Source organism: Ovis aries, chromosome 3 (genome assembly GCF_016772045.2).
Source record: "Ovis aries strain OAR_USU_Benz2616 breed Rambouillet chromosome 3, ARS-UI_Ramb_v3.0, whole genome shotgun sequence".
In the NCBI taxonomy this organism is placed as follows: domain Eukaryota; kingdom Metazoa; phylum Chordata; class Mammalia; order Artiodactyla; family Bovidae; genus Ovis; species Ovis aries.
Window position 1 is genome coordinate 153,476,546 of NC_056056.1, and position 16,661 is coordinate 153,493,206.

General features: G+C 36.0%; 1 protein-coding gene across 21 annotated transcripts in view; it reads left to right on the forward strand.

Annotated features, from left to right (window-relative positions):
• GRIP1 (glutamate receptor interacting protein 1) overlaps positions 1–16,661 on the forward strand; it is a 771,259-nt gene that overhangs the window by 608,631 nt on the left and 145,967 nt on the right. For all 21 annotated transcript variants that reach the window (XM_042246948.2, XM_060412830.1, XM_060412831.1 and 18 more), the window contains exons 6-7: positions 6,520–6,595; positions 8,913–9,058. In XM_042246948.2, the coding sequence (XP_042102882.1) occupies positions 6,520–6,595; positions 8,913–9,058 (222 nt within the window). The remainder of the gene's footprint in view (positions 1–6,519; positions 6,596–8,912; positions 9,059–16,661) is intronic.

The following is a 16,661-nucleotide window of genomic DNA, read 5'->3' on the forward strand; positions in this document are numbered from 1 at the left end:
AAATAGAACCATCAGATATTCTTGGAGAATTTGTCACTGAACTGTTGGGGGTAAATGAGAAAGTAATTTCAAAAAACCTGATGTTTTCAGTGTCTAAAGTTACCTTGACATATGACATATGACATAGTTACCTTGTCTATGTCTTCTCTGGTGGCTCAGATGGCAAAGAATCTGCCTGCAGTGCAGGAGACCCAGGTTTGATCCCTGGGTCAGGGAGAGCCCTTGGAGAAGGAGATGGCAACCCACTCCAGTATTCTTGCCTGGAGAATTCCATGGATAGAGGAGCCTGGTGGGCTACAGTCCATGGGGTCACAAAGATTCAGACACAACTGAGCAACTAATACACACACACACACAATGTTACCTTATAATTTTGCATCCATTTTTCTTTAAAGAAATAACGCAATAATTGGGAATCAAAATGGAGTCCGAATGATCTAGCTAATTTATTTCAGTTCATTAATACGCAGTAAGAAGTCACTGTTTGTAAACCTTGTCAGTTCATAGTCATCCTGCTGCTTTGCCAGTTGTCAACATGTCTTTTGCTTCCCTTATATATTTTTCTGTATCATTTATCATCGAGTCAAAAATGTTGGTGAATATTGCTTGATTTGATTGAATACACTAGGGTTCAAGAACTTTGTTTAAATTAATTTTTCCTAAAATGCATTTTGTTACTGTAGTTTCCTAAAAAGGAATTGCAGATAATCTAATCCCTTGAGCACCTAGGTACAGTCCATCTTATTTTTTTTTTAATTTTTTTTTTTAGTCCATCTTATTTTTGAATGATATTAATAATAAATATTTCAGGTGAAATTTTGTCCACAGTTTGTCTACAGGACCATTAATTCTGAGCTACAATGCTGGCTTTTAATATTTTCTTTTATTATTAGCAATTTCATCCTTAAAGTCTATACATGCATTAACAACTCACAATTTCTAGTATGACAGTGAGGTTCAATAGGAAACTAGGTAAGCATCAGGAATTTTCTTTAATGTTTCCTTATTTTTTTGTTTTTGTTTTTACCTATTACATTTGGTACTTCACCAGCAGCAAAACTCTATCAACATTTTTGACATTAATTAAAATTAACTAACTATCTTAAGAATCAGACATGCCTCAAGGAATGAAAGACATGTATTCATTATACAAACTTGCCTTAGATGACTAAGCTTTAGGCATAGGTTCAATTCTGTGTCAGTCATGTAGCAAATCAATCAATCAAATATTCATTAAGGACATGTCAACATGTCGGCATAGGGCAGAGTACTGTGAAGTCATGAGACAGAACCCTGATCCACAGGGAATTATAGTCCAGTGAATTTTAAGGCATAAGTTGATATAATGCCCACATGAGTATTTAGAGAAAACAGGCAACTAGGATCCCACTAAGTGATTTAGACCAATAGTTTTATACTTTACTGACCCAGTCCTACATTTAAGTGGAGCCACAAACCCCAAGATCATTTACCTTAGCCATTTTCAAATTTCTGTGTAAAAAATTAGATGAATGTAATGAAAAGTCAGTATACAAGTAATTTTAGCTTGGAGGGTGGTATATTCAAATCTAGTTTTTCAATATAAGCATGGAAGAGAGGTACACTTGAATCACATGCTTGCATGTCTAATTATTGAAATGCTGCAGTAAAAAATACTGCTGGTGCAGATACTCATCACTAGTTGCTGTCTGGTTAATCAATAACAAATCAAATTGCTAATGAAAGAGCTAAACCAACAGTGATTTATCGTTTAAGAACTAAAAAGAATACAAGCAATTTCAATCTGAAGTCACCTCAAGACAACTGATGGTATGATGGTAACAGATGTCCTTCCCACCGTTTGCAGGAATTTCAAATATCTGTGCGTTCATGCTTTGTAAGAGTTTTTAAAATATGAGCCTAGACACCTACCTAGTGCATCGTAGGCATTTAATAAATGGAAGAATGATGCCTAGATTTGTGTGGACATCAGGCTCCTCTGTCCATGGAATTCTCCATGCAAGAATACTGGAATGCATAGCCATTCTCTTCTCCAGGGATCTTCCCGACCCAGGTATCAAACCCAGGTTCTCCTGCATTGCAGGCAAATTCTTTACTGTCTGAGCCACTAAGGAAGCCTTTTAGTATATGAGTACCAAATTTTTGTAGGTTTTAATAACTCCCTTAGTGTATTGGTTGAACACAAAAATTTGTCAAATTTTGCAAAATGTTTAATGAGCATAAATAAAGAACTTATATTTGAAACCAATTTGAGGCCCATCTGGAGGGTCTTCCATGCTCAAAAGGTACCCATCCCTTAAGAGTTATTGGTTAATCACAAAGAGAGTTGCAGAATGAAAAAGTACTGTGGATAAATGCTGTCATGGCAGATAAGACATGATGGCATAGGAGGGATATGAGCTTAACTTAGATCAGTGGGGAATACCAGGACATTTCAAGAAGGAAGGAGAGGGAGATAATGCAGATGAAGCAGGTTCATTTAGTGCTAGAGAATTTCTTCTTACTCACTTAGGATGGGTCTTTTAACAGTAAGCCAGGCCTTTAGCTGATAAATTGAATTACCTTTCTCATGCTGTATGTCATGATTCAAAAACCTTGACCGTATAAACAATAGAACCTTACACCCATAAAATAAAAAATGTTGTTCCAGCCTAAATCATGGAGAGTTAAATTTCTGTTAATTCCTTTGCCACCAAGCAGAAGATGGTTTAGATTAACAGGAAGAAAATCAGTGAACTTATTTACAAAACAGAAATAGAGTCACAGATGTAGAAAACAAACTTATGGTTACAAGGGCATAAGGAAGGAGGAGAGGTAAACTGGGAGATTGGGATTGATATATACACACTAGTATATGGAAAATGTTGTTCAGTTGCTCAGTCATGTCTGACTCTTTGCAACCTCATGGACTGCAGCACACCAGGCTTCCCTATCCTTCATCATCTCCCAGAGCTTGCTCAAACTCATGTGCGTGAATTGGTGATGCCATCCAACTATCTCATCGTCTGTTGTCCCCTTCTCCTCCTGCTTTCAATCTTTCCCAGCATCAGGGTCTTTTCCAATGAGTTGGCTCTGGGCATCAGGTGGCCAGAGTATTGTTACCTATATGTCAAAGTATTAGTGACCTATTTTACATAGGACTTACTGTGTAGCACAGTAGGGCTTTCCTGATGGGCTTAGAAAGTAAAGAATCTGCCTGCAATGCAGGAGACCTGAGTTTGATTCCTGGGTTGGGAGAATCCCTGGGTTGGGAGGATCCCCTGGAGAAGGAAATGGCAACCCACTCCAGTATTCTTGCCATGGAATTTTTTAATTCCGTGGACAGAGGAGCCTGGTGGGCTACAGTCCATGGGGTCACAAAGAGTTGAAAATTGAGTGACGAACACTTTCAGTTTCACTGTATAGCACAGAAACCTCTACTTAGTACTCTGAAATGACCTATACTGGAAAAGTATATAAAAAAAGACTGGATATATGTATAATTGATTCACTTTGATGTACAGCAAAAACTAACACAACTTTGCAAATCAATTCTAATCCAATAAAAATTTTTAAAAATAGGTAACATTTTGTGATAAATTAAAAAAAAAAAACAGGAAAAATCACTCTACTACTAATTTGCTTTTCACTTTGGATGAGGCAATTTCTCTAGTCATTTTCAACTGTAAAAACTGTAGCTATGTGTACTCATTTAACATATGGAGCCCAAATTCAGATTTGGTCTACATTGTGTCCCTGGCATTGATATTTTTAATAAAGCATGCCAGGTGGTTGATGTTAATGAGCAGCTAAGATCTAAAATACCAGTGGGCTCTGAATGGTCTTTATTTTGCTTTATAGCTCCAAACATCTAGCACCTAAGTGAATCACAAACTAAACTTGGCTGATTATTTCAAATAATGATAAAATGTCACATATCAAGTAACTTACAGTTACCTCTCTCACATTTTGACATGTATCCACAGTTAACATACTTGTATTTGGACATTTGAATCAAATTAGTGGAAAAGTTTCTTGCTGTCTTTAGCCTTTATCTTTTTCTGAATCAAAATCCTTCAAAGGAAAGTAAACCTATCTTTTTATAATTACCTTGCAGAAAAGAAGTTACATGATGGTATTTATATAAATATGGTTAAGCATGTGCTGTAATTTGTTGTCATAATTTTCATTAAAAATTTTCTTCTGAGAAAGTCGTGAATTTCCTATTTTAAGTAAGGGGGCTCAAAGAAGCCATCAAACTGAATTTTTTAAAAAAATACTGAAATGGAGCTTTTACCAATCAATCAGACTGAATAAATCACTTGTAATAGAAATGAACATAAAGGAAACATTTGCTTTCATCAGGAACTATGAATGCCTTTTAATTTTTCTCTTAGGCTAGGTTCTTTAGGTCAACCTCTCTACCTGTACCAAATATGGGAAATGTCAGTCTGTTCAACCAGGCAGATATTAAAGAAGAAGTTCTTAATGGTAACACTAATATTTATCAAATACTGGCAAACTAGAGACCATCCGGATGGGTGGCCAGGAAGGTGATGTATGAGGAAATCAAGTCAGACAAACAATAGTGAAAAAAGTGGAAATGGATAGAAGATGGTTTAAGATGGCAGGGTAAGAAGATCCTGAACTCACTTCCTCCCACAAATACAGCAAATATATGATTACATATAAAATAGTTTACTCTGAGAAGAACTGGAGAAGTAGCTGAATTCCTGCTTCCCCAAAAAGGATAAGAGGGCCATATCAAGACAGAGATTGTCCTTCAGGACTGAGGAGATAGCTGTTTTGCATAATAATAGAAACAGAGAGAGTCAAGCAAAATGAGGAAACAGAAGAAAATATTCTAAATGAAGGAAGAAGGTAAAACTTCAGAAAAAAAAAAAAAAACCTAATGAAATGGAGAGAAGTAATACACCTGATAAAGAGTTCAAAGTAATGGACATAAAGATGCTCACCAAACTCAGGGGCAGAATGAAGAACACAGAGAGAACTTCAGCAAAGAGGAAGAGCACGTAATAAGGAACCAAACAGAAGTCACAGAGTTGAAGAATGCAATAACTGAACTGAAAATACACTAGGGAGACTGAATGGCAAACTAGAGGAAACAGAAGAAGAGGTAGGTGACCTGGAAGACAACAGTAGAAGTCACTCAAACAGAATAGAAAAAGAAATTTTAAAAAATGAGGATAATTTAATGAACTTGTGGAACAGAAAGCATACTAGCATTAACGTCTGTAGGGTCGCACAGAGTCGGGCACGACTGAAGCGACTTAGCAGCAGCAGCAGCTTTGACATTCTAGGGGTCCAGAAAGAGAAGAGAGAAAGAGAAAGGGACAAAAAAATTATTTGAAGAAAAGGGTCACTAAAAATTTTTCTAACTGGGGGAAGGTAACAGACATCCAGGTCCAGAAAGCATAAAGAATCTCAATGAACCCAAAGAGATTCACACCAAGATCATTATAATTAAATTGTCAAAAGTTAAAGAGAGTATCTTAACAACAGAAAGAGAAAGACCACTCATTATATACAAGGGAACTCCCATAAGACTATTAGTTGATTTTTCAGCAGAAAATATGCAGGCCTGAAGGAAGTAACATATTCAAGGTGCTAAAAGGAAAAAACTTCCAAAAATATTCTACCTGGCAAGGTTAACTGTCAGAATTGAAGGAGAGAGAGTTTCCCCGACAAGCAAAAGCAAAAGTAGTTCATTACCACTAAACTGGCCCTACAAGAAATGTTAAAGAGACATCTGTAAGCTAATTAGAAAAAGGCCCTAAATACATGAATATAAAGGCCCTAGATTAGAAAATATATGAAAGAAAAAAATCTCACTGGTAAAGTCAAATATATGGTAAAGGTGGTGGATCAGCCACTTATAAAGTGAATATGAAGGTTAAAGACAGAAATAGTAAAATTAGCTATAACTACAAAGATTAGTTAAGGGATACACAAAATAAAAAGATATGAAATGTTACATCAACACATATAAAATGTAGGAGGTGCTAAAAAGGCAGTGCTTTTAGAATGCACTAATACTTATTTTGAACACCCCATTTTTAATGGAGGCCACTTTAGCCACTTGAATTTTTTTAATATTTGGATTTTTTTTCTTTTCCTTTAGTTTTTGCTTCATTTCACATTGTAGACTCACCTATATTATAGCCCAGGTTGGTTGGCACCAGGTGTACCCACCTACACTTTGTCCATAACCAACAACTGCTCTAACTGGACTACTATTTGTAATTACTTGATGCTCTTGTCATACTAGCTGTTAAGCATTTTATAGCTCACCCGTAATTACAGCCACATATTTATTTAGAAGTGGGGGAATGTTGACATCAACAATATATTCTATATAAAATGAATAAGATTTTTATTATGTGCCAGAGAGAAAGCATATATGTTCCTTCACACAACAATAAAATGTGTTTTAGTTTCTCCACTGGCATTTTGTAAGTGAATTTTTTAATGGCAGCAATAAAGAGTGCTTTTTAAAGCTGTATTCCTTTTCTTTGCTAGGGGGAGCACATGACGATAGAAATAAATCTCGTCCAGTTGTAATAACCTGTGTTCGTCCAGGAGGGCCTGCTGACAGGTAAACTTCTTTCTGTGTCACTATCCAAATGGACTAAATGAAGCTGGGGACTTTAGCAGAGAACCTGATGAATTAAAATTTTCATAGTAACAGATAGATATTAAATAAATATGTTGGAATGTGAAAACAAGAGCGTTCAGGCTGAAGAATCAGAAGAAAGTAAGTTTGACCTCAGATTCAGCGCTTACCACCCTATGTTTGGCGTGTGACTGAACAGTTCTCTGCTCACTTCCCTCCAGATGTAAAATGTAGAGGATAATGCCTACTTTCAAGGTTTTTCATTTTATTAAGGATTAGAGATTTATGGTGCATTGCAGGGGGCCTGTCATACTGGAGGTATTTAATAAAAAGCATCTGGTCCTTTTACAGCAGGTCCTTGAGATGTATCCTTTCCAATTGCTAATGTCCTAACCTGGGAAGATACATGATGGGGTTCTGACTCTTACTATTGCCAACATCCTTGTCATGATTATTATGCCTTGATGATGACTATGAATGTCAAAAGTAGACGTGACTTTTAGTAAAAGGGAAGGAATATTGTTGGTGTTAGTGTTTCTTCCTTGCTAATTTGAAGATTTCCTACATAAACCTTTTGGATGGAGAAGTCCCAAATGAACACACAGCTTAGATGTCTCAAGAGATACTTATCTTCGTATTAACTTCCCACAACAAAAGTCTGCTCCATAATGGTAGGGAACACAACTCCTGCCACTGGATAGGAAAGGAGAAGAGGAAAATGCACTGATTACCCCCAACTCTGCACAGAATGTTTCAGCCTAGACTTGATTTTTTAAAACATTTCATAAACACTAGATATAGCAATAATAATAGTAAATACTGCTTGTTGAGTGATTACCATGGGCCAAGAACTGTGCTAAGTACTTAACAGACATTATCTTATTTTATCCTCACAACTATTCACTAAATGAGATATTTTTATCCACATTTACAGATGACTAAACTGAGGAACCATATGCTTAAATGACTTGCCAGCTAGGATAGGAATTTAGATTTATTTCCTTCAAAGCTCATACTCTTAGCTCACTTTTTTAAAAAACTTAAAGTTTAGTATACAATAAGAAAATATGAAGACACTTGGGTTCTCCCCTCTGCTAATGTTATTTGCCTTTGTGGAGGATAATACAAAGTATTTTGTTGTTGTTGTTGTTGTTTTTTCTTCTTCTCATGCTTTTCTTGTGAATTATTCTTCCTGGAGCAAATAAGAATACTTCCATTTGTTATTAACATTGTGAGTTGGGGTTGGCAGAAATGTCAAGAGTAGGCTACTAGTTTGTGAACATTTTACCAAATTAATGTAAAACTAAAGGAAACCCTGGGGGCTCAGATGGTCTGCCTGCAATGCAGGAGACCCAAGTTTGATCCTTGGGTCAGAAAGATCCCCTGGAGAAGGAAATGGCAGCCCACTCCAGTGTTCTTGCCTGGAGAATCCCATGGACAGAGGAGCCTGGCAGGCTATAGAGTCAGACATGGTCGAGCAACTAACACACACAAAGGAAACCAAAAATTTTAAGATAAAATTTTAGACTTACATTACATGGACAGTTGCCTCGGTGAAAGATGTTTAAGACATCATTGTTATTCTTCCCAAAGCCTAAACTTGTAATCCCCACATTTGATTTTCTCTTCTTTGTTGACTCTCCCTCACCAGAGGGTTATAACCTGGAAGCCTCTCTGGCTGCACTTTAGTGGTCTCAGTATTGTGCTGAGGCATCTTCTCCCACTGCCTTGAGTGTCTGTGTCTACAGAAGGGAGAATAGTATTTGCCTGCCTTTTCCAGGGAATGTGAGACTGAATCAATTTAATGATCATCAAATGGCCTTATAAATCAGTAGGAAAATGCAGAGACTAGGGAAATTTTTCACCAGCGTTCTTTCTCCAGCTTGGGTTCACTGGTGATAAATCGAATGGAATCAGCAGACTTTTCTGCTCACCAAGCTTTGGGAAAATAGGTGAGTGCTATTTCTTTGGCTTTAATAAATCAATTTTAGACATTTTGGCAAAAAAAAAAAAAAAGCCTAGAAAAGAGAAAATGTGCCTTTATTACTCTTGCACCCCAGGAGTTCATCGTGGGTGACTTGGGTACCTGCTATTGTGTTGTTATTTTCTTATTACTGATTTTAATATTGAGGCAGTTTTCTGTTCAGCGTTCCTTCTGTTAATGTCACACTTGATGCTTGGACGGAAATGCAAAGGGTGTGGATGGTAGACTGTGTGGAAGAGCCACTTTGGCTAAGTGACTATTAATGTTAAGCCCCACAATGCTAAATTAATGACTGTTTCTTTATTCTCCCTTCAGAGAGGGCACAATCAAACCTGGTGACAGGTTGCTCAGTGTGGATGGAATTCGACTTCTTGGAACCACGCATGCTGAGGCCATGAGTATTCTCAAACAGTGTGGGCAAGAAGCAACGCTGCTGATTGAATATGATGTCTCGGTCATGGGTATGTTAGATACTGAGGTTGGGATCTCAAAGTCCACATCGTGCCACTGTCCATTCCTGATAAGCCACTTGGATTAAGAATGAACTGTTATGTCCTCCTGTAGCAGACAGAATTTCATCAATGCTGTATTAGTCCTCTGTTTGAGTTCAGGAAAAGGTGAGGGTCACTTCTCAGCAATTTAGAGTTCTCGTGTCGATAGAATCTATAAAAGCACCTCATTCTGTCAGCATGCTTCACCTAGCAATCAGCTCTTATACATAGATTACCCTTTGGCCGGAAAGTATTTTCTCTCTGCAATTCATAAAAACAGTATTATTAACTTAGGGGTGGGTACTTTTTCTTTTACTACATGGAGACTGGAAACAGTAGGAGGTTCCTTTCCTTCTTGTAACTTCGGAATGTGAAGCCAGCTAATCAGAATTAATAGAAATTACCATTTTATCATCAGACTTAGGGACAAAGAAAGGAAAGGGGACATATCACATCCTTGACTAAAATGAGAAGTTGAGTATAGTATCCTTTCCTGAAATAATGATTCCAATAAAAAGTAATTCTATTTCTACCCTGTCAACTATAGTAAAACTGGAAAGGTATTCTCACATGCCTTTTCAATAGGAAGAGAGTGTCAAAGTTTTGTGTAATGTTGACTAAGGCAGAGAAATTATGAGATAATGAATTGGAACCTGAAACTGAAACTTAAATCATGCTGTAAATACTTCTTAAAATTTTCAGACTTGATTGTGTGCCTGACTTAACTAGCAAGTTCCATGTTGGTAAAATGTAGCTGAGCAAAAGAGACTTACTCTGTAACTGCAAACTCCTTTATTTCCCACTCTGTATGATTCATGTAGAAGAATGTTGCTTGAAAGTGTTCTCAATCTGTCTACTGGCCTGAAATGTATGAGGTATGAGGCTTCCTAAAAGATGTAAAGTTTGAGAGTTAAAGAGTTCTCAGAGTAAGTGGTGTGATATGCTCTTGAGATGGAAAGGTCAGGGATGAATGAGCTCTCCTCCCTCTGTTCTTCCTTTCCCTTATTTTCTCTTTCTTCCTCTTTTCTTCCTCTTTTTATTTTATATGTCTTTTGAGTTAGACAATTTGGGTTCTGTTTTCAGTTCTACTGATTTCTAGCTATTAGTTTAACCATGTTAGCTTATTTCCCTGTGCCTTAAGTTACCTTCTTTGTCAAATGGAGACCAGCAATGCCTATTTTGAAAGGCAGTTAAGAAGATAAAATAAAATTATACAAATAACATACATTTTAAGTGATGATCCAGTGTATTATTAATGTTAAAAATTGAAGCAAAATTTGACATGTTTAACTCATTCAATCTACAAATATTTCTTTGTTAAATATTTAAGCTCAGTGACAAGTACAAAGACTATAGAAATAAACAAAACAGACCTGGTTTCTGCCTTTATGAATCTTGACATTGACAAGAAGGAGAGATAGTAAACAGGTACATGCCAAACAAACACTCAGAAAGTGTGATCACAGCAGAAAGTAACACAATATTGTAAAGCAATTATCCTCCTGTTCTTAAATTTTATTTTCAACTGGAGGATAATTGCTTTGCAATGTTATGTTGCTTTCTGCTGTACAGCAATGTGATAAAGCTGTAACTGTACATACATCCCCTCCCTCTTGAGCCTTCCTCCTGCCCCTTCCAGGTCATCACAGAGCACCAAGCTGAGCCCCCTGTGTTATGCTTCAGTTTCCCACTGGCGAGCTGTTTCGCATTTGGCCGTGTATGTTTCCGTGCTATTCTCTGTTTGCCCCGCCTTCTCCTTCCCCTGTTGTGCCCACAAGTCCTTTCTCTACATCTGTGTCTCTATTCCTGCCATGCAGATAGGTTGATCAGTACCGTTTTCTAGATGCCATATAAATGTAACATACAACATTTGTTTTTTTCCTTCTGACTTACTTCTTTCTGTATGACAGATTTTAGATTCATACACCTCACTTCCCAGGTGGCTCTAGTGGTAAAGAACCTGTCTACTGAGGCAGGAGACATAAGAAATGCGAGTTCAGTCCCTGGGTCAGGAGGATCCCCTGGAGGTGGGCATGGCAACCCACTCCAGTATTCTTGCCTGGAGAATCCTGTGGACAGAGGAGCCTGGCGGGCTGCAGTTCACAGGGTTGCAAAGAGTTGAACACAATTGAGGTGACTTAGCATATAAATAAACACAGCAGAAGTTGAATGTTCCCATTAGATATAAACATTGATATGGATACAGATATTCATATATGTAAAACAATACTTAATAAGGACCTGTGTCCTAATCTTGAGTGGGAAGTTTTAATATCTAAAAATATATCATTTCTCTCAAATGCATCCATAAATTCTGTTCAAAATCTCAGAAGGATCTTCGGAGGACTTTTAAGAGCTATTTCTAAAATGTGTATGGAATAAGAAAAGTGGAGGGAGGAAAATAGCCAAAATGTTTTTGAAGCAATATAAAAGTAGAGAAACTTGTTGCATCCAACATCAAGACTCATTCTAAAATTGTGCCATTAAGTCTGTGTAATATTTACATGGGGTAATACATAAACCAATGGAAGAGAGTCCAATGTCGCAGACCACTGCAGAAGTATAGACTTACATTAGTGGGGAACGACTGAGCTAGTCAGTCAGTGATACTGGGTCAATTAGTCAGCCGCATGGGAAAAAATTCAATTAATTTCTTACTTTATACCATACCCAAAAATAAAGCCTTTATTTACATAACCATTTCCCAACAGAATGCTATTATAAATAACTGGAATTAATATTCTTTTACCCAAAAGGGCATATTCCTTTTTAAAATATTTGATAGATAATTCTGGTTGTCTTCCATAAAGATTATACTATTTTATATTACTGCCAGCAGTGTTTTAAATGTACCTATCTCATCAGAGCACCAGATACAACTTTGAATAATATGTTTTTAATTTTTTTAATTTAAGTAAAAGATTGCATTTATATTTTAATTTACTTTAAAAAATTTTCTAGTGCGAGTAAATGTTTTTTTCACATGAACACTAGCCATTTTTGTTTTGCTTATGTTCTGTATTCCTTTTTTCTATTGGAGGCATGCTTAGTTTTCTTTTTCCTATCAGAGTTTTTTTTTTAATTGGTTTGTGTAGCTACGTATCTTTTAAGGATGCTGGTTCTGATCAGTGTTTTGTAAAAATTCTTTTTAGTTGTTTATATGCCCTTTCTGACATATGTAAGTTTCTTTTTTAAACTTAGATCTAGTATTTTTCTTAGAATTTAAATATTCATTTTTTCTAAAGTTACCTAATATCGCTGAATTATTTAATAAAGATTCCATCACATGTCCACTAATTTTTAAAATCATACCCTAAGTTGTTAAATATAACTGGACTCCACATCTGGGCTAGCCAGTCTGTTTATATCTAGTTTCAGACCAGATTTCAGCATAGGACTTTTGAACTGAAAGTCTTAGCATAAGAGTTCTTATTGTCATAAAAAGACATTTTAGAGGAGAAAATTTTTTACTCATATAATACACTTATTATATTATTCTTCTAAGTTTTGCTAACTTTATATAGCAGGTGAGCAAAATTTGATTTTGATTTTTTTAAATTTCTATATAAATTCCTTTTTCTCTTTTCTGTTCACCTCTCTTGCGCCTGCTGACGTTCTTTCCTCCGTCCTTTCCTCTCTCATTCTGTTCTCCATTCTCTTTCTCCCTCCTTCCCTTTCTAGCCACCCCTTTCTTTTTTTGCATTCTACTCTGTTTTTCCCATGTCAATACTTTTCACTATTCTAATTGTCTTACTTAGATTTTTCCTGGTATTTCTCTACTGTTCTCCTTTTTCTCTGTTTTTTCTTTCTTTCTTTTTCTATTTCTGTTTTACTAATTACGTTAAGATGGCATTAGGCATAGATATGGTCAGATAATTAAGAATGAGAATTTGTGGAAAGAAGTAAAAATTGCCCGTTAGAAAATCAGACTATGAGATACTTTCAGTGAGAATGGCTGTTCATCAAATACTAACCAACCTTTCCTTTTATAAAAACAAAAAACTTCCCCTGTTTTTGCAACATGTTTTTTTTGTTGCTGTTGTTTGTTTTTGCAGCTTTTGTCATTCTTTCTCCTTAAAAGGAGTGAAATGAGCGGCTCATACAGCATAGCCTGCTACTTACTTTGAGAGGTCCAACTGGTATTTCTTTCAAACTATCTGAAAGTCAAAGTACCATTAAAAATAGCTTACCATTCTCATTTTTTGTTTTTGAGAAAAAATTCTAGTATTTTTAGGATACTTGGAAAAAAATTGGGAGGCCTGGTGTGCTGCAGTCCATGGGGTCTCAAAGAGTCGGACATGACTGAGCAACTGAACTGCTCTTTGGTAGGGGAGGATGGAATGATATGTTGAACAGAATGAGTCAAAAAATGGCACTTCCCCAAAGCAGATAATGTTGAGTTGATGAAAGTAATAGATGCCCATTCAAAGACACAGTCAAATGTTAAATATTTTATTCCTACTAACAACATATGAAAATTTTCATTAATTTCACATCCTCACCAACACATGGTATTCTCAGTCTGTTTTATAGTAATTATCTGATGGGTATGTAGTGGGATCCCATGGTAAACTGAATGTATGTTTCCTGGATGAATCATATGAAGCACCCTTTCAGTTGCCACTCAGAACATTCTTGATGCTCTAATTTTACTTTTAACACTTCCATTTATTTATATACTATTAAAATGATGTCACATTATAACTCAGGAAGCAGGTGATGTTTATAATCATAAATATAAATATTGATTGTATTTATTTATATGCCACTAAAAATACACAAGTTATTTTGTAGGAAACACGTGCATGTGTGGGTGTGCAGAGATATTGATCATCCCTCTGACTCATTGATATTAATCAGATATATTTTTTAGTAAATCTCAGCTCAAAAATTTTAGCATATTCAGTAGTATATTTGGGAAAGCTGTTAAAGCTATCAGTTTTATCAATTAAAGTTGAATTTAGTTGGTGATAAAATTTTCCAGAAAATTTATTGCAGTAAGACTGATAAGACGGGGTCTAGGAGGAAGTAAGAGTTTAGTTTATCTGTTCTTACAACTAATCATCAGTAAGTGGGTGTGTATAGAAATATCAGTGTTTATCTTGTAGGTGTAAAATGAAGTTATTTCATGATATCATCTTACCTTACCAAATGACATTATGAATCTTTAAGTCACAAAACCTCTTAACCTACCTGTGGTATTTTTCTGAGTTCCTGTAGCTCATGACTTTCGACTATTTCTCTGCTTGGCTTCAAATTTTTCCTTCTATTTCCTTGGACTAAATCAGCATGCAAAATCAAGAATACTGAGAAAGATGTTACTTTTTTCTTGGAAATACCTAAGCAAACATAAAATAATATTAATGATTTTCAAGTGATTGTTTCATCAGGGTGGATTTGAATGTTATGAGTCTTCAGAAGAGATGATTACTTTTGTTGCATCCAAAAAGTTGTATAGGTTTATTGGTGTTACCCCTCTAAATCTTGGCTGTGCTTTGCATTTCATTTTTCCAGAATATGAAGATCAAGATATATAACTTCCACTAGTCACTTCTCAGTCATAAGTACCAAGAGTAAATTGACCACTATTTGTATTTTCTAGGGGCAAATCAGTTTCTTCCAGATGATCTCAATTTACTAGAAACTGGATTTTTCAAGGGCCTTAAAAGTATTTATGATCCACATACTTCCTTGTGAGTCCCCAGTACCTATTCACAGAAACCTTCTCCTATTCATAGAAAATATAATAAACAAAAGCCCAGGGAGTTTCCTATATAAAAGAAGTCTAACTTTTAAGTGGCAGCAGCAGTGTATTAAGAATGTTACTTTTCTATGATTAAAAATAGATTTTCTTATACTTTTTCCATTTTTATCTAAAAAATGAATTTTTGCAGAATCCTCTTATTCCTACTAACCTCACTCACTTTTACATATTTGAATTCAGGGCCACTTGTCCTATTTGGGAAATAGAAGAAGTAGGTAAGGATAAAGTTACCCTAAGCTTTAAAAACTAGATTTTTTATTTTAAATGAATAGATTTGTTTTTAATTTACTTTCATAGTATAGTAATACACAAATTTAAAAAGTGCTAAGATTTTACTTGTACAGCTTGCTGAATTTTCACTTATATATTTTCTAGCCAGGTCAAGAAATAGAAAACAGCAACCATCATCACCAGAATCCACACTGTGCCTCCCCTCAGTTGCTGCCACATCTTTTCTGCCAGTTTGACTCCTGTCTTAACTTCCTAAGCCTTAAATGTATTCTCCTAATTCTTGAACTGTCTGTAACAGGAATCATATGGTACATTTCTTGGGTATTGGGCTTCTTTTGAAGCAATTTAGATAATCTGATTTGAGTGTAAGAGGTACTCATTGACAATACCTGAGTAACACTAGCATAAGAATAGAGTACTTTGGAATATCATTCAGGGGCTACTTCTAGAAGGTTAGTATTACATTTGGTATGAAGAGCATGAATAGTGATATCAGAGTGGGAGGGACATGGAATAGTAAGTTATTATTTATCTTTTCCTCAAGGGCCCATTTAACAATATTTTAGGTGATATCCATGTGATAGAATCAGAAGGGTCTTTTCAGTCTTTTGAGCCATTTGTAAAATGAGGGGACTTAGACTACATCGTTTCAAAGGTCTTTCCAGCTCCAATGGCTCTTTGAATGTACTAGTGTCTCTTAAAAGATTTCAGAAGTTAACCTTTTTTTATTGATGTAATCAAAATAAAATATTATAAATAAAAATAGTTTAAAATAACATTTAACTCTTGTTTAAACTGAATTAAATTGGCTTCCCTGGTGGCTCAGACAGTACAGCGTCTGCCTGCAATGCAGGAGACCCAGGTTCGATCCCTGGGTTGTGAAGATCACCTGGAGAAGGAAATGGCAACCCACTCCAATATTCTTGTCTGGAAAATTGCATGTATGGAGGAGCCCAGTAGGCTACAGTCCATGGGATCGCAAAGAGTCAGACACGACTGAGCCACTTCATTTCACTTCACAGGTGGCACTAGTGATAAAGAACCTGCCTGCCAGTGCAGGAGACGTAGGTTCAATCCCTGGGTTGGGAAGATCTCCTGGAGAAGGGAATGGCAACCCACTCCAGTATCCTTGCCTGGAGAATTCTTGGAGAATCCCATGGACAGAGGAGCCTGGTGGACTATGATCCATAGGGTCACAAAGAGTCAAACCCAACTGAAGCAACTTAGCACACAAAATGATTAAAACTTAAACCACTATTCTAAAAGAAAAGTTGGTCATTTCCTTTGTTAGTTATGTCAAACACAGCAGTCCTACTGCCAGTTACAAATTTCCCAGAGATTATTTTCCATCATTCCCAGCGTAGGCATAAGGCCAACATGCTGCTCTGAAATCATTATCTGCAAGGATCTTGATACTGGCATTCTGAGACATTTAATAAATTAATGAAAAGTTGGTTAAAATTCCCTCACTTTCAGATTGCATATTATACTTTTAAAATTAAACACATCCCTGAAGGGGGAAAATTAGCCCTTTAATTTAGTGTATTTTAAAAGATGAAAAACTGACTGAACCCCATC